This window comes from Mycteria americana (genome assembly GCF_035582795.1).
Source record: "Mycteria americana isolate JAX WOST 10 ecotype Jacksonville Zoo and Gardens chromosome Z unlocalized genomic scaffold, USCA_MyAme_1.0 Scaffold_18, whole genome shotgun sequence".
NCBI classification, from domain to species: Eukaryota; Metazoa; Chordata; class Aves; order Ciconiiformes; family Ciconiidae; genus Mycteria; species Mycteria americana.
In genome coordinates this window covers 14748542-14774469 of record NW_027445436.1, presented here as the reverse complement: position 1 = coordinate 14774469, position 25928 = coordinate 14748542, and the positions used below count along the sequence as shown (strand labels likewise).

General features: G+C 39.4%; 1 protein-coding gene across 1 annotated transcript; it reads left to right on the top strand.

The window, feature by feature from the left end:
- The first annotated feature begins 659 nt into the window (after window positions 1-659).
- LOC142402876 (transmembrane protein 161B-like) lies at window positions 660-25588 on the top strand. Its single transcript, XM_075488768.1, has 7 exons — window positions 660-703; window positions 2388-2828; window positions 5704-5801; window positions 8761-8917; window positions 20061-20212; window positions 20817-20877; window positions 25288-25588. Exons 1-7 carry the CDS (start codon window positions 660-662, stop codon window positions 25403-25405), a joined length of 1071 nt encoding a protein of 356 aa, XP_075344883.1. The 3' UTR covers window positions 25406-25588.
- Window positions 25589-25928: the final 340 nt, after the last annotated feature.

Genomic DNA, 25928 nt, shown 5'->3' with positions numbered 1-25928 from the left:
ACAGTGGAGATGCTGCTCCAGGATCTGGTTTACCTGCTCCATCTGACCATTAGACTGTGGGTGATTAAAGGGTGGAAAGACAGAGTTGGACCCCCAGCAGGCCCATAAGCTGCCTCAAGAACTGGGCAGTAAACTGGGCCCCTTCACCTGTCACCATGCTATCTGGCAGACCATGACAGTGAAGCAATAGCTGCAAAACCAAGTATGCAGTCTGAGGGGCCATGGGCAGCCTCTTTAGCGGAACAAAAATAGCCACCTTCGTAAACAAGTGCACCACCGCAAGCACCGCTCGCTGTATGCCCCTGAGACACAGGCAAGTCCACAGTAAAATCCATTGAAATAATTTGCCATGGCCGCTCAGGAGTTTGTAAGGGTTGTAATAGTCCCCGTAGCCTCTGCATCAGTCTCTTGGCCCTGGCATGGACATCACAAGCCTGAATGTAGCTTGCAACATCAGCATGCGCCATAGGCCACCAGTAGCTCTGTGTGACTTGATGCAGTCTTCTGATGACCACCGTGCCCTGCTGTCAGTGCATCATGACAGCGCTGAAGGACCTTGTGTGCGCAGCGGGTCGGCAGGGATATATAGCCGCTCGTCGTGATACAGACAACCATCCTTCTCCTGCAGATTCTGTGAAGTATCCCCTGCCCAAAACCGCATGGCCAAAGGATCACCGGCCATCACCCGATGCACAGAACCAAGGTATTGGCTGGCACAGCCGCAAAAAAATTTTGCAGAGAGAAAAATGACAGGGGAGCAGATCTGCCTCAGCATCTCCCGCTGAGGCTTCCTGACGTGACAGGGCATCTGCCCTGCCATTCTGTTTACCCAGCCTGTAGGTGACAGTAAATGGAAACTGAGAGCGAAAAGTTGCCCAACGAACCAACTGGGAGAGAGGCACTTCAGGTTCCTAAAATATTCCGGATTTCGATGGTCAGTCAGAACCAAAGGGGGCTCAGCAGGACCCACAAGAAGGTGCCTCCACTCAGCACACGCCTCCCCCATGGCCAGCAACTCTTCATCCCAGGCATCGTAATTCCTCTCTGCAGCAGTCAACTGGCAGGAGAAATAGGCACAAGGATGAAGCTGTCCATCCAGTGAACTACACTGAGAAAGTACTGCCCTCATGGCATGGGCAGAAGCATCTGCCTTCAACACAAAAGGATGACTGGTATCCAGGTGGGCCAAAACCGGGACCATCGTAAACGCCTGCTTCAAGTCATCAAAGGCCTCCTGAACCTCGTGTGTCTGCTGAAAAGGGACACCCTTATTGAGTCAGTGCTGTGAGCGGGGCAACCTTTTGAACAAAATTCCAAGTAAAACACCAATAAAAATTAGCAAAGCCCAAAAAGCGCTGCACACACCACAAACCATCAAGGGAGACTGCCAACAAAGAACGGCATCAATCTTTTTCACGTCTGTGCTCACACCCTCGGGGGCAATTGAGTAACCCAGGAAGTCTATACGCTGTTGGAAGAAGGCATACTTCTCCAGCCTTGCATAAAGGCAGTGACGCCAAAGGTGGGAGAGAACCTCTCGAACATGAACAACATGTTCCTCCCACATCCTCGAGTAAACTAAAATGTCATCCAGATGTGCAAGGACAAGTCACAGAAAACATTGTTGATAAAGCCCTGAAAGGTAGCAGGGGCATTACACAGGCCAAAAGGTATCACACGATACTCAAAATGGCCACATGTGCAAACAAAGGCTGTTTTCCACTCGTTGCCCTGATGAACACAAATAAGATTATAAGCCACTTTAGTAAACCAGCATGCCCCCTGTAAATGCTTCAACAATTCAGGAATGAGGGGCAGGGGGTACTGGGTTCTTGATGGCAATATTATTCAATCCCTGATACTCCACACATGGCCTCAAGCTTCCATCCTTCTTTACAAAAATTATAGTGGCACCAAGGGAGGGAAGTGGATTATTGAATAAAACCCCAGGCTAAACCATCCTCGGTATAAGCCTTCAAGGCCACCATCTCTGGCTGTAACAGAGGACAGATATGGCCCGAAGGGAGAGGAGCGTCTGGGAACAGCTCGATGGAACAATCATACACCCGATGGGGGGTGGGTGTGGGTGGATGTGTGTTAAGGTCTCTGCTCGCTTTTGCTCAAAAACGTCCAAAAAGTCCCTAAATTTTGGCGGCAGCGCCCCCAACAGGCCAGCAGGGGGCTCGGGGGAGTTGGCGCTGCCGGCACGGGACACCCGGCGGGCACTAGGGCCTGCTCGGAACCCTGGCCAGCAACCGGCACCGGGAGAGAGCGCTGTATCCCGCCGGCTGCGGCGGGAGGCAGCAGCAACCCCCGCACTTCACCCACAGGAAGGTAAATTCGTCTCTGTGCCCAACCGACCACCGGATCGTGCCGGACTAACCAAGGCGTGCCCAGAATGATTGGATAAAAGGGCATAGAGAGGACAGAAAAAGAAATAAACTCCCAACATCCTGGGGCGACGGAGAGCTGCAGGAGCGGGGTCTGCCACTCAGTGGGACCACCGTCGGCGGGTTTCCCGTCAGTAGCAAAAATAGGGCAAGGGACAGATCGGCGCTCTATTGGCGCACGAGCCTTTTTTACAGACTCTGCAGAAATCATATTCCTACAAGAGCCAGAGTCCACCAGGGCCTCAGCAGCGACCGCTCTGCCGTCCGGGAGCGGAAGCGAGACCGACACCGTGAGGAGCGGGGCACCTGGGCTCGCCCCATCTACGCCGGCGGCGACCTCCCTTTCCGCGCTGGCCGGAGCTGTTTCTCGACCCCACAATACCGGGCGCTGAAAGGGACAGTTCAGAAAACGGTGGAAAATCCCAACTGCTCCCAAAGGTAGCCAAATCAACCGTCTCCTCGGCAGAGTCCTCAGCAGGGGGAGAGGGGGACTGGGCAAACCCTGCCTCGAGTTGCAATGGGTTCCACCCCGCCGCGAGTAGCAGGGCGGAGGCGGCCAGGGCGGACTCGGGGAGGAGCCACCGCGGTCCGAGCTCCCGTCCCGGCCACACGGGTCCCACTCCCGGCACCGCCAGCATGGTGCCTGACCCCCCGCCAAGCGGGGGGGGGGGGGGGGGGCGCCGGGAGGGAGCGGGGGCCCGAAACCGGAGCAGAACCAGGCAAGCGCAAAAGCTGCTCCGCTTCAGAAGCACGTTTAGTGGCAACCTGCAAAATCTTCCGGCGCCAGCCTTCGGGCTACCTCTGTATGAACATCGCCGGCCAGGCCATGAATACAGAGGGGTAACAAAAGGTCACACAGGGCCCCCCCCCCCAATTCAGCTCCGGCGACATGCGCAGGAAATCCGCGGTGTACTCTGCCACACTCTGCCCCCTCTGGCGCAGACTGAGCAGGGGGTTAAAAATCCCAAACGGGACAAAAGCAAGCTGGCCTTCGCGCGATCACCGGGAAAAAGCACTATCCCAATTGGAAAACATAATCTAACTTCATATTCTATGTTATAAGACGTACTTTTGTTTGTACCGTATTTCAAAGACTATTTAGTAGAACTAGAAAAGGCCAACTGATGACTAGAAGTAAGGCTTCCACATAAGGAGGAGTAGGCTAAGATTTACTAGTCTAGTAACTGATTGAGGGACAGTTTTGCTAGAGGTATGTATCCACTTTGCAAGAAGGTGGATAGGGAGTAATAAACTTACTGCCATGTTATACAAGGAGATGATGAATTAAATTAGAGTAGGTTTAAGCACTTTTTAATTTGGGACACAAATTGTGGAACTTGCTGCTGCAAGATACTTTTATTTCAGACTGGTTCAGAAAGGTATTCAACAAATTCATGTCACTTATTAAAAATGATTATTTCAGAGGTTGCAATCCCTGGCTCAGGTTATCCCCAAGTTGCTTAATGCTGGAAGCCAGGAAGGGTTTTAGCAGTGTGAAGATCAACCTTTGCTCGCCTTATTCTTTCCCTTTGTATAAGCAAATAGCCACCTAGTATGATAGGAGTAAATGGATCTTTGTGTGATTCTTTATGAAGCTTCTGTATATTGCTGTCATGCTGTGCAGGAGTGGTTAAAACCTGGAACACAGCTTTGAACCCTGCCTCTGCATCACAATGTACTTTACTTTGTTGCTTTGCCCAAAGAGAGCATGCTGGGTTATTATTTTTTAAATTGTATTAGTTTTCTAGGATTACTAATACAGTGATACATTTTTTGGGGCTTATTTTCATAAGCAGGATATGAATTGAAATAAGTATGGTATTTTTACGTTTCCTTTTAGATTAGAAAACTATCTTAAATTTATCTTTGCTTGATGGCTAGTAGGATAGATCTTTCAAGGATCTAGGTTAGTCCAGCTCAGGTGACATACTTGCTAAGCACCCTATTGTGACAAAAGGACCCAATGCTATTTTGAAAATGTGATATTTATTTTTTCCTAACAACTTTGGTTATCTTCTGAGATCGATTATTGCTTGTTATTTCCAATGAATGATCAATAAATTAACACTCCCAAGCATGTCTTACTCATTTACTTACTTTCAATCCAAAGACTTTAACACTGCTGTCTTTTAGTCTACTGGCCTAGACCTCAACTGAAAAGTCTCAAATTAGCTTTGATTTTCTTCAGTGTATTTCTATGGCAGGGTGGATATGTTCTGCACTGTACCTGTAGTCATATCAATAAACTGTTAAGGCTGGGGGAACCAATTGGAACACCTGTCACAAAAATTTGTAACTGGCCCATGCCAACCGAGGAGAGAGGCTAGGACGCAAAGTATAGAATTATAAGGGTAAATATTTATTCATGTGCATGAAGTGTCCCAGCCAAATTGGGGCACCCTGGATGTGGTTTTACACGGGGTTCTTATACTCTTCAAACATTCAGGTACAACACGATTTGACTAATCACTAACACCCACACTACCGATTACTAATCATAGGAAAACTTTGCAAAGCAACTATATTTCTGCAGCATTCTTGTTGCTTGTCTATTGATCCAGACGTCCCTGGAGTCAGTCTTGCTATAGTTACTTATCTATGATGCCAGATGACGCTGGGAGGGTTTCAAAGATGTGTCAGAGGGGCTAGGATGCTGGCATTATCTTGGTTGTCCAGGGGTATCCTTTATCCTTCATGGACAGCTCTAAGCTTCCAAGAAGCAAAGTCCTTATTTCCAGGGCTGGGCTGTCCTTTAGTTTGTTTTACTTAAGCATGAACAATACCAAAGTCTCCAGTAAAATTCTACTACCTCATTACATCACAGTGTATAATGTGAACTAATATATATATTAACAAAGTTAATACACTTTCATACTATAAAGACTGATTGATATAATAGTTAGGGAAGGGAATTTTCATAACACACCCTATAGCTTCCTTCCTGTCTGAACAGTGAAGCTTCCTTTCAGAGGAAACTGGTGTGTTGGAGTAGATGGTGCCCACCAGATCCTGTCCTAATACATACTCAGGACATAACATATAGATGACATTTAGACCTGTATGTGTAACCACGGTAGTATTTCGGAGGCTTGCAAGGCAAAGCTAATAATTATTGACATACCTGGTTGTTTCTGAAGATATGTGCTTATTTGAACTTGAATTAATGCTTTTACCTAGCTAGATGAAAATGTTTGTATGTGGGGGGAAAAAATGGTCTGCATACTACTTAAATTTGAAATGCTATTATATAATGAACAAGTTAGTTTTGTTGTATCTGTGTGTATTTTATTTATTTACTTTTTTTTTTTTACAGAAAATATAATGGTCATATTGAAAACAAGCCCCTAACCATTCCAAAAGACATTGATCTTCATCTGGAAACAAAGTCTGTGACTGAAAGGGACACTATAGGTAAGAATAAGTGGATGCAAATAACAACATATTATATCAAATATATCCTGATGTTGTTTTCTATCGAGTGTTTATTTGCAATAAATACTGGAATATCTTTTTTCAATAGATAATGAAAGAATAACAGTACAACTGATTATAAAGAAAGAGAGAAAGCAAAAATTAGGGCTAAATCTCTTTCGTTGTTCTATGGGTGACATCTTAATAGCAGTATTAGAATAAAGGATGAGTAGGTGAAATTCAGCATAAAGCACATCTATTGCTGCATTAGGCATCCCTAGCAATATGAGACAACACCAAAAGGATCACATCACTCAGTGTATTTGAAACAGACATAAAAATAGCTTTGTACAGGAAAATGATAACTGGCAGATGTTGAAACACACTTTCTGCTCTTCTAAAATAGGAAATGTACTGTAGCACTGACACCTAGTTCTTTCACCCATACATCTGAAATTTTGAAGTAAAATATTTAGAAACCAAAAGTAACACTGCAGAAATACACAGCATTTGTTTTGAAAGTTAATAGGCTTTTTTATAAATGCTAATTTTTGACTCCTTAAACATAACCAATTTTTCTGTTACATAAAAGTCATATATGGATATGTATACATGTGATACGTATTTTCCTCCTAGCCACATTTTTATATGCATGCATTGTATGCATAAATATAGAAAGCAAGCAAGTGAGCAAGCAAGCAAGCAAGCAAGCATAGTGCTGAGCAGGAGATGTTGCAGCTTAAATTATCCAGGACAGTGCTGAAAAGACCTGTAACAGAAACGCACAGCTTTTTAAAACTGGCATGTAAGCAAAGCATTCACAATTTTCAATTAGTGTTATTTGCTTCAAGTAATAGCATTAATGGGTCTCCCCGAGAATAAAACAAGCATCAGTTTATAGATACTGAAAAAGTGTAGGGTTTAAGTATCTTTAAAAAGTTATATATGCAAATATATGTTAAATCTAACCAAATAGTTATTTCAAAATAAATATCAGACTTTCATTGAAATACCTGAGTTCAACCAATTTCATGTTTTTGACATCAGATACCTTGTAGTCAAAAGACAAATGCTCAGTAATATTCTGTGACTTTTTAACCTCATTGATGTAGGAAGGTGTTTGAGAGGGTGTGGTGGGTTGACCTTGGCTAGCCACCAGGTGCCCACCAAACTGCTCTATCACTCCCCCTCCTCAGCTGGACAGGGGAGAGAAAAAATATAATGAAAGGCTCATGGGTCGAGATAAGGACAGGGAGAGATCACTCAGCAATTACCATCACGGGCAAAACCAGACTCGACTTGGGGAAATTAATTTAATTTATTACCAATCAAATCAGAGTAGGATAATGAGGAATAAAACCGAATTTTAAAATGCCTTCCCCCCACCCTCCCTTCTTCCCAGGCTCAACTTCACTCCCGATTTCTCTACCTCCTCCCCCTCGAGCGGCGCAGGGGGACGGGGAATGGGGGTTGCGGTCAGTTCATCACACGTTGTGTCTGCCACTCCTTCCTCCTCTCGCTTTTCCCCTGCTCCAGTGTGGGGTCCCTCCCACGGGAGACAGTCCTTCCCGAACTTTTGCAACGTGGGTCCTTCCCATGGGCTGCAGTTCTTCACGAACTGCTCCTGCGTGGGTCCTTTCCACGTGTCCTTTCCACAGAGTGCAGTCCTTCAGGAACAGACTGCTCCAGTGTGGGTCCCCCATGGGGTCACAAGTCCTGCCAGCAAACCTGCTCCAGCATGGGCTCCTCTCTCCATGGGGCTGCAGTTCCTGCCAGGAGCCTGCTCCAGCACTGGCTGCCCATGGGATCACAGCCTCCTTCGGGCGCATCCGCCTGCTCCAGCCTGGGGTCCTCCAAGGGCTGCAGGTGGATATCTGCTCCACCACGGACCCCCATGGGCTGCAGGGGGACAGCCTGCCTCACCATGGTCTTCACCATGGGCTGCAGGGGAATCTCTGCTCTGGCGCCTGGAGCACCTCCTCCCCCTCCTTCTTCACTGACCTTGGTGTCTGCAGAGTTGTTTCTCTCACATATTCTCACTCCTCTCTTCCGGCTGCTGTTGCGCGGAAATTTTTCCCCCCTTCTTGAATATGTTATCACAGAGGCGCTACCACCGTTGCTGATTGTCTCAGCCTTGGCCAGCGGCGGGTCCGTCTTGGAGCCAACTGGCATTGGCTCTATCGGACATGGGGGAAGCTTCTAGCAACTTCTCACAGAAGCCACCCCTGTAGCCCCCCCTGCTACCAAAACCTTGCCACGCAAACCCAATACAGAGGGGCAGACTGCACTTCGTTGTTCAAGAATTGTTCTTTGCAGTTCCTAGCATCTATGGGAGAAAGAAAAAACTCTCTCTTTTTAAATCACCCAACCTGCATGGAACACAGTATGTTCCCCAGAATGTTTAGGATGGCGTTTACACAATGAGTTATTGCTATGCAAGAGATGTTATCAAAATCTTGAAGAACAAACCATCAATGTTTTAAGTTTGGTTTTTTTAAAGAAAAAGAGGAAGCAATTATATATAGTACATTAAAAGATTGTCAATGAGCTTTTAATCTTAAACAGAGAATCAAAACTCTTACCTAGAATTGTAGCTAGACTTCAGTGGATAACCATTTTTTATCTTGATTTTGAGATCTAAATTAGCCATGATTTTTTAAGTTAGCAGGTTAATGCATAAAAGCTGAGATGATAAAATAGTAAAATCTTGTAACCTTATAAATTATTGAGTGGTATTCCAGTATCAAGCAACAGAGGTGAAGAGTGAAGTTCAGGTTAAAAGGAGAGGTTGCTGAGTGAAAAAATAAGTGGCTCTTAACTTGGATAATCTGGATCTAGATTGGATCTAGACCTCAATTATTTGAAAATAATTTTTAATTGTCATCCCTTTTTGTATATGTTGGTAATTGCCTTAAAAATATCATTGTACTTTTAAGATTTGCAAACTTGTATTTTTCAGCATTGCATTATTTTCCTGAATATCAGTGGCTGGTGGATTTCACTGTTGCAGCTACAGTTGTGTATGTGGTGACTGAAGCCTATTGCAGTATCATGAAGCCCTCACAAGAAATGAATATCAGTGTAGTTTGGTGTCTGCTTGTCTTGGCCTTTGCAGTGTATCCTTTACTGTTTTTTAAAATAATTCTATCTGTTCCAAATAGCTTACATCATTCTTCAATTCATAGAAATCTGTGTATTGTTGATCTGCAGAATAAATAAATATATATTTATCACTGTCTTTGCCTTAGTCTTTACTAGGAAGACCGGCCTTCAGGAATCCCAGGCCCAAGAGACCAGAAGGAAAGTCTGGAGCAAGGAAGATGTACCCTTGGTGGAAGAGGATCAGGTCAGGGAATACTTAAGAAAACCAGACATACATAAGTCCGTGGGCCCTGATGGGATGCACCCACGACTGCTGAGGGAGCTGGCAGATGTCATTGCTAGGCCACTCTTGATTATCTTTGATCGATCATGGCGGTTGGGAGAAGTGCCCGAAGACTGGAGGAAAGCAAATGTCACTCCTATCTTCGAGAAGGGCAAGAAGGAGGACCCAGGGAACTACAGGCCGGTAAGCCTCACCTTGATCTCTGGGAAGGTGATGGAGCAGCTAATCCTGGAAACCATTTCCAGGCATATGAAGGACAAGAAAAATCACCAGGAGTAGTCAGCATGGCTTCACCAAGGGGAAGTCTTGCTTGACCAACCTGATAACCTTCTATGGTGAAATGCCTGGCTTGGTAGATGAGGGGAGAGCAGTGGATATTGTCTACCTGGACTTCAGGAAGGCCTTTGACCCTGTCTCCCTTAAGATCCTCATGGAGAAGCTGTTGATGTATGGGCTGGATGAGCAGACGGTGAGGCGGACTGAAAACTGGCTGAATGGCTGGGCCCAGAGGATGGTGATCAGTAGCAGCGCAAAGTCTAGTTGGAAGCCAGTGACTAGCGGTGTACCCCAGGGGTCAATGCTGAATACCTTTCTCAAAGATATTATAAATTAGAGATTATATTACTAACATACGGGCTTCTCAAGCCCTAAGTAAAAGGCCCAATAGAGCAGACATGGCCTATTCAAGATCATGAACTCCTCGAATACAATGTCTTCCACAAGCCTCCCAGTACAGGCAGTAACTAGTGGTATACCCCAGGGGTCAATACTGGATCCAGTCCTGTTTGACATCTTCATTAATGATCTGGATGATGGGGCAGAGTGTACCCCCAGCCATTTGCAGATGACACCAAACTGAGAGGAGCAGCTGATATGCCAGAGAGTCATGCTGCCATCCAGAGGGACCTTGACAAGCTGGAGAATTGGGCTGACAGGAATCTCATGCAGTTCAACAAGGGGAAGTGCCAAGTCCTGCACCAGGGGAGGGATAACCCCATGCACCAATACACATGCTGGGGGCCGCCCAGCTGGAAAGCAGCTTGGCAGAAAAGGCCCTGGGGGTCCTGGTGGACACCAAGTTGAACATGAGCCAGCAATGTGCCCTTGCTGCAAAGAAGGCAAATGGTATCCTGGGCTGCATTAGACAAAGTATTGCCAGCAGGTCGAGGGAGGTGATCCTTTCCCTCTACTCAGCGCTGGTGAGGCCACACCTGGAGTCCTGTGTCCAGTTCTGGGCTCCCCAGTACAGGAGAGGCCTGGACATACTGGAGAGAGTCCAGAGAAGGGCCACGAAGATGATGAAGGGACTGGAGTACCTCACGTATGAGGAAACGTTGAGAGAGCTGGGACTGTTTAGCCAAGAGAAGAGAAGGCTCAGGGGGGATCTCATCAATGTATACAAATACCTGAAGGGAGGGTGCAAAGAAGATGGAGCTGGGCTCTTTTCAGCGGTGCTCAGTGACAGGACAGGAAGCAATGGGCGCAAAGTGAAACACAGGAGGTTCTGTCTGAACATCAGGAAACACTGTTTTACTGTGAGGGTGACTGAGGGAGGTGAAGCAGAGCCTGTCCTTTCTAGAGCCTCTGCACGATGACAGAGCTGCTCTATCAAGGCTTGAGTCTTCTCCCGTATCTCACCCAGTAACGATCCCAGTTCCCGTGAATACTGTGACTCAAGCTGTTGTATCCGCTCCATACACCACTGCAGAGCTTCCACAGCATCCTCTGCAGATGCACCTGCAGGGGGTTGGGGACCAGACATCTTTACCCAGTGTTCCCAGTGGGGAAGATCTCTCCAAGCTAGTTGTCAGGGCAGGCCCAAGACCAGAGACAAAAACATAGGATTCAAAGGTTCTAGCAGTCAGTATGTCAGAGAGGCAGAGCTCTGCCTGCTAGCCAGTTTTATTAGCTCTCCTGATAACACACCAAGGGCAGCCGTAGACATAATATTTACAAAACATTGTCTCCTTTGTTTGGATAGCCGTGTAACCCTGACATCTTACTTTTTCCTTGTACTTGAAGTGAATTAGCAATGGCAAGATGTTCTGACACGCTTCCTTTTCTCCTGTATATAATTGATATATGTATGTAGATTTTCACACTATGTACATGGAAGCTTTGTAAGGTAAACAGAGAATCTGGGCATGAATGTTTACTTAGTCCCTGCTGAATCCAAAGGAATGGATTTTGATTAATTTTATCAAGGGAAGAAACTTTGAAGTTTTTGCAATTTGGTGACAAGTTTATTGTGTTGTTTGATGCAAAATATAGTTCCAAAACTACTGTGAAATACTGGTTTTAAACTCACTTGTAAAAACCAAGAGTAAGCACATTTAATAATTGATTAGAGCTGCATGAAGCTGCTCCCTAGAGATCAGGACACACAGAACATCAGGAAACACTTTTTTACTGTGAGGGTGACTGAGCGCTGGCACAGGTTGCCCAAGGAGGTTGTGGACTCTCCCTCCTTGGAGATATTCAAAAACCGTCTGGACATGGTCCTGGGCAACTGGCTCTAGGTGGCCCCGTTTGAGCAGGGGTGTTGGACCAGATGATCTCCAGAGGTCCCTTCCAACCTCAACCATTCTATGATTCTATGATTCTATGATTTAATATTTGGAAAAAGGATTGTGTATGCTAGTGCCATTGTCAGGTAATGTATATGCTATACATGCTCTTTGGATATGCTGATATCAATGGCTCTTAAAGATTAATACCAGACTATTTATGGAAAGCATCTTATGTATGTGAACAAAAAGTTAGTGCTCATCTGTAATGGTTCTAAACTAATTTGGTTTTGCCCAGCTGGGCAATCAGGAAGAGATTTTGGTACCAGAAAGTACTTAAATGTTGGGAGAAGTGTGCAATTTACTGCATGCTTTTTGGTTTTGATATGTTTAGTGTGATGATTCCCTTAGCTGAATAGTACAATACTGTATACAGTCATTTATTGCAAAGATGCATGCGTGAATTCATATTTTTAGAAGAACTTCAAGATACTTATAATGAAGTTTATGTGAAAATAAAATGTGTAGACAGTTGTAGGAGATGAGGTGGTACTATGTTTTCAAAGTTCTGTGAAAAGCTGAACTCCCCTCTGAAACTGAAGGAAACAAAAGCAGAGTATTTAGGAAACAAGCAATATCAAATCATAAAAAGAAGCAGCTGTGATGTACTGGAGAAAGCAGTATCGGACATTGATGCTTGTGTAGTAATTAGCTGGTTTTCAGAGACCAATCCAGACTTACTCTTTGGGGAGGAAAGTTGCCTTTTAAAGATGTGAGAGGTGATGAAGCAATGTAATAAGGGCCTGGAAGAAAGTAGGTTATGGAGATGTGAGTTAGAAAATGAATTTGTGCAACTGCTCTGCTCCCTGAACAGCTAATAACCAGATAAAGTGCTAAGTCAGACTTAATATAGCACTTGAATATTCAAAATTGATTCCTCTGTGGAAATGCCTCTTCTTCCATAGAGATTCTTATTGTGATCTTTTTTGGTGTTAGCACTAGCTAGTGATGTCACGTAAACCCCTTGAACTCTGGTTAGTTTTTACTGACAGTTCTGGATATGCTTAAAGCTTGTCTGTACTTGATAATTATTGAAGTGTCTGCTGCCTTTACAATAAGGACAGTAGTACCTTTTCCACATAGCCTGAAGTATAAATGATATCCAGAATTTTCCTTTTAATGAGTAAGAACTTAGATGGAGGAGTTGACTTGCATTATGAAATAACCAACTGGCAGTAGCTTGCCTCCAGACCAATTATTTCTCCATCGACTCTTATCTGTCAGCAGACAGATCCACAATCCAAAAGGTGGTTTTCTAACCTACCAGGTGGTGACAGGAAAATTAGTGTCTGGCTCTTGCACACCTTTAATGATATTATAGCTATGTTACTAAGCAGCCTTTTTTTTAATGTGGTTGGATGAAGTCAGGATTTCTAGTTTAATTGTGGCAGAGGGAAGGAGAGAGAGAGAAGCAACTGCTACTTAAGAAATCAGAGATGCAAGCCAACACCTTCAACTCCCATTTTGAGAATGAGAGGGAGGTTAATATAATTAATGGAAAAACAATTTTCAGATAGTATAACCATAATACACTCTTAAATTTACTGATGACAATGCCCTGTATTTGCTTCATCTTTCAAATAAATCTTGGGTGTAACCAACTTAAATAATACTACAGTAATTGCAACTCTAGGTGACAAAATTGTGAATTATATATTGGCATGGATTATGTAGGAAAATAGACTGCAACGTTCCATTCTTACAGTGGTATTTAAATGCACTCCTAATCACTGCTTTAATTTGGTCATCAATTCAGAGGCAAAACCAAACATAGAAATCTAAAAGAATCGAGATGCATGGCTGTGCAAGCTTTTTCTGTCTCAGTACTGTGAAAATGCAAATAGATATTAGGGTCTTTTCCTGATTCTTTCTTTCTGACCTGCCTTTTTAATATGAATTGAGCCTAAATCAGTATTTTCAGCCTTGTCCTAATCTGGCTCAAACGTTTGAGATCCAATTGCCCATTTGCAGCTGGATAAGATGGAAACGGAGCTAGTATCCTGCATGTTAGAAGCACATTGGCCTATATTTTCTTACTAGCTTTCTTAAATGACTGAAAGGGAAGTATGGCAGAGAGGAAATATTGCAGTTTCTATACATTAGAACTTATGAGACATACAGGAAACCACAAGATAATTACTTTGAGACACTGGCAGGAAGCATGCTTCACACCTTAAATATCTTCATGTAGATTATCAAATCCCATAATTATATATGGGATTTTAAATGTAAGGTCTTCTGTGGAGACGGACAGGTGATTTTTGTCCATTGTCAGAAGCAAATAATTTTTCACTGTAAGAGGACAAGTTGTGCTAGGTCAAAACTAAATTGAGTGTGTATATTGGCATGACATTTCTGAGCTGTAAGATCACATAGAATAGTATTAAAATCAAAAGATCGTATGCCAAAAGCTAAGTTTTATTTAATAAACTGTGAACAGTTAACTGCATGCTTTAGCATTTCTTTACCTGAGCATGTGTGATTTTTGTATTGGCTAAGGGATCAATATTCTTTTGAGTTTTTGGTAGCAGACAATATACTTTAGAGGGAAAATTCTTAAGAAATTCTGGTAGTTTGTTGGGGTAAGAGGAAGAATAGAGAACTCAAAGTTTAAAATTCATGTGGCACTTCTAAAAACACACACAAATTTGGGAAAGCCTGGAGAAGAATGACCTTGTATGCAGGACTAAGCCTTCACAAATAAATTCTGGGAAATTGGAAACCTGTGTAAAAAGTGTTACCTTTTGTTTTGAATGCATTGTCAAACAGCGGAGTCTAAATTCCAGGGTTTTTAATGAATCACTTCAAAAAATGTCTATGTTTTTGTGTAGTTTGAAAGAGAGAATACAATGGAAAATATAATTACTTATCCATTAATAGATAGTTGAACAGTCATTTAATAGTTATACAAAGGAAATAAACGGTGGAACTGGTTTTCTGCCACTTCCTACAACTTTTATTTACTGTTTTTTCTGTGGCATGAGAGAGACCTTGTTTTTATTGGAGATTTCTCCACAGAGTGGGTGGTTTTGTAGAAATCCTTGTGAAATCACTGCTTCCTGATATTGAATAGGGCTTGCTTAAATGTTTGTGTGGTTTCTGGGCAGATGGGATGAAGTAGTTTAGTCCTGTCCAGTTTGAGGGGTTAGTGACAATGCAGAAGACTGCAGTACCAGGGAGCATGGTCTAAACTGAACTTTGTATTAGAGAGTTAACATCTCTATAAATATGTTAACATAACTTATTCTGGGCATTACAGGGTTTTTTTTGGGGGGGGGGGGTGTTGGTGCAAGGAGTGGTATACGGAAGTATTAATGAAACAATTCTTGTGATCACTGTAACCTAGGCGAGTGAAAAGAGGTTTCAGAAGAAATCTGGTTCATTCTTGTGTTTTGACACTGGGCCTCTGGGATACTGAAAATACTTAAAAACATACAACTATTTACTAATTCAGTATGTCAAGACCAGAAATGATTCATCATAAATTGTTGAAATATTTGGTTGCCCCCCTGTCGTGGTTTAACCCCAGCCAGCAACTAAGCACCACGCAGCCACTCGCTCACTCCCCTCACAGTGGGATGGGGGGGAAGAATTGGAAGGGTAAAGGTGAGAAAACTCATGGGTTGAGATGAAGACAGTTTAATAGGGAAAGCAAAAGCTGCGTGCGCAAGCAAAGCAAAATAAGGAAGGCCTTGACTCTGTGTAAGCACTGTTCAGCAACAACTAAAACATCCCTGTGTTATCAACACTGTTTTCATCACAAATCCAAAACATAGTCCCATACTAGCTACTATGAAGAAAATTAACTCTATCCCAGTCAAACCCAGTACACCCCCATATTTTAAATTTAAAGAAACCAATGTGATATGTCAAGAATTAATTCTAGAACAGTTTTGTGTTTTGGTGACAGATGCTTTTCCCTGTTTCATGGCTGTATATTAAGAGGTATTGGATTGTACTAGAGACTTGGCTGGCAAAGCGGCCAAAAGAAGCTTATAGAAGTGATGATTGATTGGAAATGTTTTTGACCATGTCTTCTAGGGGTAGATGTTTTGTTTCAGTGCAGTAACCCACCAGTAGCTTTTTTATGTTGGTAGTGTAGATGCTCCGAAAAAAATTCCAAACAGGAAACTAGTCCATACATTTGTGTTTTAACAGAATTTTAATGTAAAAGGAGTAATACATTAGTTTAGTACTTGAGTTCCATGGTTAGAGTATATCGGCATTACATTGATGGCAATTCTGAGAGGCACAACTAAGCTAGCTTTAAATATATTTAATGTGCAGAAATATTTGTGCAGCTGCATTAGCAGATACCTCAGTGAAAGATGCAGAATTCATCTGTCGGATTGGGTAAATGTTCAAGTGGCAGCCCATGCTAAACTCCAAGCTTCTGTATCTGCATTGGTACTGACTGATCAACCTAACCTAGCCAGTGTAAAGCTAGAGGAGGAATGTCTGCGTGTGTCTCCCTCTTTCCTTTTGACTGCAATATAGACTATTCTTGGTTACCTCACAGTTGGCAATGCAGATAAATAGTTTCGGTATAGAGAACTCTCTTATTGTTTTAGCAGAACAGAACAATAAAGTTTTTAATTGCTTTATACTTTCAGGAAGATTCAATGACAATATGTTTCTTAGAGGCAGCAGTTAGAAGACCTGCTGTACCACCTGCCCTCTATTTAATATTTTTGAAAGGCTATGGGATACTGGGTTAGTTGATTGATGGCTTTTCATGGTGATAGCCTGCACACACTGAACAGTTTCCAGCACACGAAGAGGAGTAACAAAAGATTTTGCAAAACAAAAATGTTGAGGTTTTTTGGGTTTTTTTTAAAGACAAATTATCGGTCACAACCTGCTAAACATGAATTTAGGCTTAAAAATAGGTTTTGCAATACTTCTTGCAAAAGTAACTTTAATGTTTGTGAAAACGCATTGTGTTGTAGGTCACATGTTCTGGTTACTAATTTTTTTTTTATTCTTGCTATACAATTTGTTGCAGATAGTCACTAGTCACAGATTGCTGATTTCCATTACTTTGAAATTTGGAAAGGTGGCTTCTGTCAGAAAAAATACTCAAAATTAGTGAATTAAATGGTTGATCGCAATTTTAAATGTAGCAGTTGCAGCTGGCATACTTGCAAAGGGATGAGTTTGTAAAATAACAAAGCATTTCATTGGCGGGGGGGAATGTGCATGAGGATAGAATGAAGATGGACAACACTGAGAGATGATCTATCTTAACAATAGCACGTGTCTAATTTAAACTACTCTGCTTATGCAGCTATTTAAAATTCATCATTGAGAACAACTGAATGACATTTTAAAGCATTGTCTTTGTACAACACACAAATACGTCAGCTTATTTAATTTTTTATCTGTTGTAAACCTTTAAACAGTGCTGTACACAATCCTTTCTGTTGCGAAGGCAAGGTATTTAGGAAAATTAATGTGGTATGGGAAAAGTAAGGTGCTTCTCAGTTGGGAAGCTGTCTGTCATCTGAAAAGCTGATTAAGTAACCTGATTTCATTAGTAGATTAGGAAACTTTACTGGCTACTCTTGAAAAATGTCTTCATATGTAGTTATATCAATGGGATAGCAAAGGAAAGCAACAGACTTTCCTTAACTTGATTGAAGGTTGATCTAGGGAAAGTCAGTCATCAGATCTGGAAATAATCTCTGGAAGCCTTAAACTATTTTTTTTTCTCTCTACATACAATTAGAAATAATATAGAGGAGTTTATTTGGTTTTCAATTGTGAATCCAAAAGTTCTATGTATTTTACTAGAAACTAAAATGTTTATAAGGGTGGGAGTCATCTTGCCTAACTTCTAAGTGTTGAAAAATCATCCTGATGCTCTTTTAATGGTCAATGTAGAGAAACAGACCTTTCCAGAACACAGTCTGTATGACCTATTATTGCGCCTATTTTTAGGATAAGTCTTCCTTTAGGGATACCTGTTCTTTCTGTTAACTATAAAGGGAGTTTAAGTTGATTACTGTAAACTTAAGAGTCAAGTTAGATGCTGTGGTTAGGCCACCCCAATGTGCGTATATGAGTACTTCTCTGCATATAGATGAAATGCAGCAATGCATATGTTAAATGTGTGCTGCTTAATGAAGTGCAATATTGCATAATCACATGGTTTCTTTAGAGATTAACTGATGACAGTTCAAATGTTTTTACCGAATAGATACCCTAAAATAGATTTTCACATAATCTACATCTTAAAACACTTCCAATGTTTTAAAAAGTACAAATATAAATTATTATGTTATTGTGTAGCGGAAAAAAATGGTTACAATTTACACTTACATTTTTTCTGTCTTCCTTTTTTGTTATTTAAAGCAGGTAATGTCTGGAATGATCTCCAAGTACTTTATTTAAATATAGACTTGATATCGCCTGCCATTTGAAAAAAAAAAAATCAATTATAATGGGCTGCAGCTCATAGTAGGTAAGAATTGACAGTGTATTAGAAAAAAATTATCTTAATCTACTGTATAATTTTGGAACTAATTATGTTTAGACATGCGCTAAAAAGGAGAATATTCAATAAACATTTTTAAAACAGCTTGATAACAGAGCAGATAACCTCTTAGATGTTCATATTTATGGCATTGAGGAAAGGACTTAAGATATAATACCGGACTATATAGTCTCTCTTTTTTATCAAAATGAGAATGGGATAGATTTTGCTTTCCTAGATAATACTAAATGTGCTGCTAGTTGATTACCTTTGATCGTTGAGAAATCTTGAACACATACACGCAAAAGTAGAGAAACACAAGTTTCATCTTTTCACACGTTTTTTGCTTAGTAAATAGTCACATAATAATCTAAGCAACAATCCCATGCCACTGGTCACTATTTCTTATAAGGCAGGTCTATGCTTCCTGTGAGGAGAAGTTTTCATATTTAAGAAATTTTATCCCATTATTGATAGAAGTGCTTCTTGGGGCATCCCATTCCCTGCTGTTTGTATGTATACCCTGTGTTTCCTGCCCTCCCTCACCAAAACCAGCACAAAGTTACTTTATCTGATGTTTGAATATTTCTAAGTGACAGAGAGAATCTTTTGGTGTTTTTAAAGCAAAAAATCTATTTTGTCTTTTCTGACGCTTACTTATTATATATAAAAATTCTTACAACTTCTCTGCTCTTATGCAAAGAGTTAAGTTTTTGCTGCTTCCACTAATCATGATGCCCTGAAAACTAAGAAAAGGAAATCTAATTGAAAGGATACAGATTTTGTAAAACTACCTGGAAGCTTTTGTAAGACTACTTGGGAAAGCTCAGCAGACATTTGAGAGAACAGCTTTTGCATTAAATGCTTATTGTGTGGGGTTTTTTGTTTGTTTCTAAACTAAAGGGCAACAAATCTCTCTGTTCTCACCTCATGTCTTCTAAAATGTCTTGCCTTTAATCAAGGAGGGAAGAAAAAATTCAATTTCTATGTTTTTCTTCAGAAAAAAAAAGAGGGACTTATGTGAGGAGGAACACCTTTTCTACCTTTTCTACCTTTTTCTCCCCAAAGGAACAAAAAGCCATGTATGTTATATACACAGTATACATATATATGTACTATATATATGTATTTGTGTGTATGGATGTATGCATGTGTACAAACATGCATTCACATATAGTTAAGTCAAGACTGAGGAAGTATTTTAACCAAGATTATTTCAGCAACAAACATGCAGTGACTTGAATGGTGCTATATTTTTGCCTTTGAACTCTGGATTTTTGCATTTTTGCAGTGAAGAATCTTGAATACACCCGCTTGGGGTTGTGCATTCTGACAGAACATGTATAACTCCACTGTGGTTAAAAATTTATTTATTCACTTCCCTGCATTCACTGTTGTGTAGTTTGATGGAATATTTTTCATCTAGCTTGATATTTTACATTGAAGATACAATTGTCTTATTTTTGGTTCGATATAACTTCTGTAAATTCTTACAAGTATGTAAAATTTACATTTAAACTTTGGTTTAATTATTTTCAGGTTGATAGTGAATACCATCGCATTTGGCTATCAGTAAGCCTAAATGAAAACAAAATTATATTCCAGAATAGTGTATTCCTAGCTACCCATTATGTGATTGTGTGCCTGTGCTTATTAAACTCCCACAATACTGTAAAGCATAATTAACCTCAAATTGGCCAAATACATATTACTTTTTAAAGCATTTGTGCATCTTAGAACAGTCTTAGTGTAGATGACCCAAATACAGCTTTATAATTTGTAAATATAGTTATTTTACAAACTTGATTTTCCTTGACGTTTTTCTTGTATAGTAAGATACTGTTTTCGTTGACCACCCATTATTTCATAGTAGAGGATGGAGGTGAAAGATCAGTCTGTGTCACCTTTGGCTTCTTCTTCTTTGTGAAAGCAATGGCAATCCTGATTGTGACAGAAAGCTATCTAGAGTTTGGACTCGAATCAGGTAACTCCTTTCTTCAGGGTTTGCAACAGCTCTAGTGATTAAATTCCTTGAAAAATGAATTTTAAGCATTTTAGGTGGTTTTGAGAATATCTGTATTTAAATGAACTCTATATGTAATACACTTTTAGGAAATCTTGCTTTGGGATGTCGATTCTGAAGGATATCCTGTATATTTTCCTTGCTTTGTTTTAAATAGTGTAGTCTTTACCTAGGTTGTTTGCTTTGTTAATTATATTTACTGTCCAGTTTTATTTTTAACCCATTTTGCCTTGTATAGTAAAGTGAAGCTCCTCTACTGAAAAAAAGTTACTTACCTTCTTAAAAATGAATGTTTTATTCATGTTCATGAAATGTACAAATATCAGAGATGTTTTCAAAGACTGTTTGTGTTAATAACTGAGTTTTATTGCATTGTGGCATACTAATTAGCACATGAAAGAGCTATGCTAGATATAATTTGATAATAATAATAACAACAACAATAATAATAATAATGCTAGACAAAAATTGTTTAAAATATGTCCTGTTACCTAGCATTTTATTTCAAAAAAATAGATTTTATATTTGTACTGTGATAAAATACATATAATTAATGTCTCTGCAGGATTCTCAAATTTTTCAGAAAGTGCTATGCAGTTTCTTGAAAAGCAGGGTTTGGAATCCCAGTAAGTTTCTGGAAATACATTGGTCTTCATTATGTTGCATTTATAACTGAGCCACTTGGATTTTCTTAGCAAGCATTTGTCTTGCATGCTTTGCTCTTATACACACTTATAATCTCTGTATTAATGTGAAGAGGTGGATTAATGAAAATAATCCATCAATATTTACAAAGTAACTTAAGTTGCATTTGTGTATTCCCTTTTTATTCCAAAATTATTCCAGTCCATAAAATACAGTTAAAAACTATAAAAGTCTTTCTCGTGGTAATTCTTAAACAGTCCCTTCAGCTTTGAAAAGATTGCTTAAAACAGGAGATAAGTATTTTTTGCAGTTCCTGTGGTATGCAGGAGGATGAGAGTGCAAAAGCTACAGATGGAGCCTGCAATAAAGTTGGAATTAGGAGTAAATTTTGGCTTTCAGTCATGTATTCAGGCTATAATAGTATTTTCCTCTTAGGCAAATACATCTGCTTGCTACAGTACATCCAAGTTTTGTATAGACTGACAAAGGAATGTTCCATAGCTTGTGATGTTACTTATATATACAATCACTGTCATAGACAGCCTCTGTATATTGCAAACGGAATTCTGTTACAATCCTTGCCTTAAACACATGATCCAAAATGCTTGTATGGGGTATGTCATCACTGTGGGAATACAAATTTGAATTCTTGTTTGGAAATTCTCAAGTATTATATAAGAATTATAGATTTATTATTATTATTATTATTATTATTATTATTATTATTATTATTTGTGAGGAACAGAAGTTTCAAATATATACTTAGAATAATGTGTCATTTATAGATATGGATATTTAATGAGAAAGAAACCCTTCAACTCAATTCCATGTGTTTCTTAACCTTTCTTTGCTCTGTTTTTCATAAACTATTCCAAATTTACTAATTTCTGTATTAATTTTTCTGTTTGTGTCCATTTCCTTTTAAACATTCACAGTGCTTTGGCTGTTTACAGCAGTGATTGAGTTGATGATGGTGTCTCTTGGTAGTTTGAATGGCATAACTTAAAAATAAAAATAAAAATAAAAATTTGCCTTTGACCAGTTAAACTTGCGATGTATCTGTTCTTCTATTCAAAGTATAATCATCGAATCCATTCCACTAGCTATTTTTATTGCATAACTTGTTAATCACAATATAAAATTATTCTGTTTTGGTTTTTTTTTTTTTTTCTCTGCTAACAAATTTAACATCTTGTAGGAAGTAGCTTAGGTTTTGGTTTTCTTCTATTGAAGAGCTTTTTATTCTTTTTAGTAAATAAATAGGTGACTTGCTTGTTTTTTATTTTAATTTGTTTAATTTTATTTTAATTTGTTTTTTTTAATTTTAATTTTAATTTTTTATTAAATTTTATTTTTAATTTATTTTAATTTTTAATTTTTTATTAAATGTTAGATACTGTTGATTTGAAAGTAGTCTCTGCTTCCCCCCCCCCAATGCTTATTTCCTTTCCTTTCTTTTCTTTTAGGGGTCCTGTGTCTAAACTAACCTTCAAATTGTTCCTGGCTGTTCTGTGTTCACTTATAGGTGCTTTTTTGACATTCCCTGGCTTGCGACTGGCTCAAATGCATCTGGATGCTCTGAATTTAGCAAAAGAAAAAATAACACAGTAAGAGAAAATATATACACATAGGTATATGCTACTCAGTCTTAAATCTCAGTTTAATGTCTGAAAATAAACAAAGCAAACTATTCCAATAAGAAGGTAGTGACTGACTAAGACTTCTGTTGCTGCCTGCTTTTCATATCTCCAGCAGACTTGTGACCTGCCTCTTTGTGCTCAACCTGCACTCTGCCGATCTATTACATTCTTTGCCTCAAAAGTGGAATATGAGTTAAAGAAGCATTCCTTGTCTTTCCTCGTGTGAGAGATCCACCATGAATGTTTCTACTTCCTATTTCCTTTCCCCCATATGTTTTGGGAAATTTAAATAACTCTCTGGAAGAAGAGGTGCAGCCACAGAGACCTTTTTTTTTTTTTTTTTTTCCCTAGATGGGCCTTTGTTAATAAGATTAGGATAAGATACAAAGAAAAAACAGAAAGTGAAGAAATAGCTTCAGAAAGGCAGTCAATTTGAAACACATTAAAAGGGAATCTAAAACTCAGTGAAAACTTCTGTTAATAAATATTGAAATTAGAGTAACATATAGGAAGTGCATTCAATTAATAAAGATTTTATGGCTTTAAAATGAAAAGTAAATTAAAATTGTCCTTTTCAGTATTTCAGTATTTCTTACATTATGATGACCCAGAATATATAATAAGGCTCAGAGGTTAATACCAGTTTAAAGGAACATTTTAATTTTCAGCTGTTCTTGAGTTTGGAAGTAAAATGTTCTCTTATATTTAACTATTTCTCTTCATCGTTCTCTGGTTGAGGGAACAACTCCAAATGTCTTTCATAGATCATAACCTCTGAATAATTCATGCATGTTAATGACACAAATTCTGCAGTATAGGCCATTGTGATCATTTAGTCTGGCCACTTTCATAAGAGAACCATTAGATTTTCTGATATGTAAATTATTTATGCTTAAACTGAAGTGTATTTTTTTCCAAAAAATGCCCCGTTTAAAAAATTAAACTATGTTTAAAAGTGGATGCTTTACTCTTGGTAAATTGTTAACTAATTGCTTTGTATTAGACTTGCACTCCCATTGTAGTTGAATGCATCCAATTACAGCTGCAAGCTATTGACTTTTGTTGTATCTGCTATTAAGTTTCAGTCTATGTGTAGACTGTGATCAAGTCACCTCTTAAACTCCTGAGTTTTTAATTTTTATGGTTTTCAATATTTTAAAATTTCTTGTGCCTTTTCTGTAACTATCCTCTGATTTTCCAACATCTATCTTGATCTGTGGACATGAGATCTTAGGCAAAAATATAAAATCTCTGAAACAGGACTTCATTAATCAAGAACTAAGAGGGTAATTAATATCCACTAGTATGGGGTTATGAAAAAAATAAATCTTGTCTAACTTGATGTTTAGGGGATATTAGAACTGATTATTAAAGATAACATTGTGCAGCACCAAGCAAATTATTTTTAAAGGTCTACCAATACTTTGACTATTAAACTGGAACAATATAAAAATAACATTAAATGGATTAAAACTTGGTCAGATATCAATGTAATTAGGTAATGCAATTATAAACAAAGAATCATTGCTGAGTGATTGTTTCTAATGGGCTCTGAAAAGATCGGTATTTGCCCTTAGTGGTGTGTTTTTTGTCAATGAGTAGATCATTACTGACTGTTTGCAGCTGTTTGACAGTGACTAAAGGGGAGTAGTAAATGAGGATGACATGTCATTGATACAAAGCTGTTTAATTTGGGTGCAGGGAAAACAATGCCTTTCCATATAAGGTAAACATGAGGTCATACATTTGTAAAAGAAAAAAGGCACAAGCCATAATTACAGAATGGGAGACTTATAGGGAGCAGTGACTTAAAAAAAAAAATTGGAGATTAGGCAAATGATGAATTGCCACTTCAGTAATGTGGTCAAAATTATTAACGTGAATCTTGCATATATAAATAGGGAGTAAGTTTTTGGATAAAATAGAATTAAAATAATCTGGTGTCAATTTTAATTTTGATCACCTGTTTGGTTTTCCTTTAGCAGCATCCTTCCCTGTATATATTTTTGAGTTCTCTTAATCAATTCGTACCATTTTCCTACACATTTACTCAATTTCCAGAGTCTTTCAGCCTTTCTCCCTCTACTCAAATAAACACAAAGTGGTTCTTGCCACTCTTTGGCACATTGCAGTCCACTAATCCAATAGGCTGTCTTAAATAAGTAGAAGCTCATTTCACAAGTTACTGAAATGCTTTGGACTGTTCCTCAGGGTTCCTAAGTAAAAATCTTCATTAAACTGGATGATCTGACCTGTGAAAAGCGTTTCTCCTGGTCTGTATAGATAATAGAAATTAATCTGAGTACATTTTTAATAAAGAAAAAAAAATTCACTAATATAGCAGCATATTTTCCATAATTATCCATCTAAGATACCCTCTAGATTAAAACAGTAATGGCTACTGCGGTTTGGTATTATGCCATCATATGGAAATTTTCAACAACTGTCTTTTACTATAGTGTGGTATAATGCATGTAGTTCCTTTGGTTATTTTGTTTGAATATCTAAAACACTTGATTTATTCCAGAGAGCACTTTTTTTAAACCACAACCAGTGTGATTTCACAGTATGTAATATTACTTTTTTGTTGAGACTTAAGTCATACTTATAAAAAAAGGGAAGTAATTCTCTTATTTACCTTTCCCCTCCTATTTTAAAATTTGTATTACTCTTCTGTAATCTGTACCACCAGTTTCAACAGTATGGTAACTGTATTTAATAACCCACTCCCTTTTTTTTTTTCTCTTCCAGAACATTGCTACATATAAACTTCTTGGCTCCTTTACTTATGGTTCTACTTTGGGTAAAACCAATCACTAAGGACTACATTATGAACCCATCTTTGGGCAAAGAGAGCGTACCTTTGTAAGATTCCCTTTAAAAATTCTTTCTGGGGTATTGAGGATAAAACCTTAAGTCTAAGTACTGCCCTGTAAAAGTCATAGCACCATGGAAAACTTAAAATTGTGGCTGTGACTAGCATCTGTCATGAAAGGTATCGTAGAAGTTCCAACTGAGCTGCAAAGGGCTTCTGTTGTTTAGGAAGAATGAGAATTAGTCACAGAGTGTTGAATCCGATGAAGAATGGTAAGGCAGTGGTTCCCAAAGAGCTGCTATCTTCTGGCATCTCTGTGTCAGAGTTCTGCGTTGTTCTTCCTAGGGACAGAATACCACTTCATTGCCAGCTTCTAATACCTTACATGTTACCTATTGGTGTAAGAGAGAAATGATTTCACTGAAGACAATTGAGATACATTGGTATGAGAACTGACCTAAGGTTCTTAGTACTATGAGACTTGTCTTAAAATCTATGTGTAGATGAAGTCCATATGAAATTTGATAGCTAAAATATTTAAAAGCATAAAAAGGGAAAGAATTTTCAGGAAGAATTG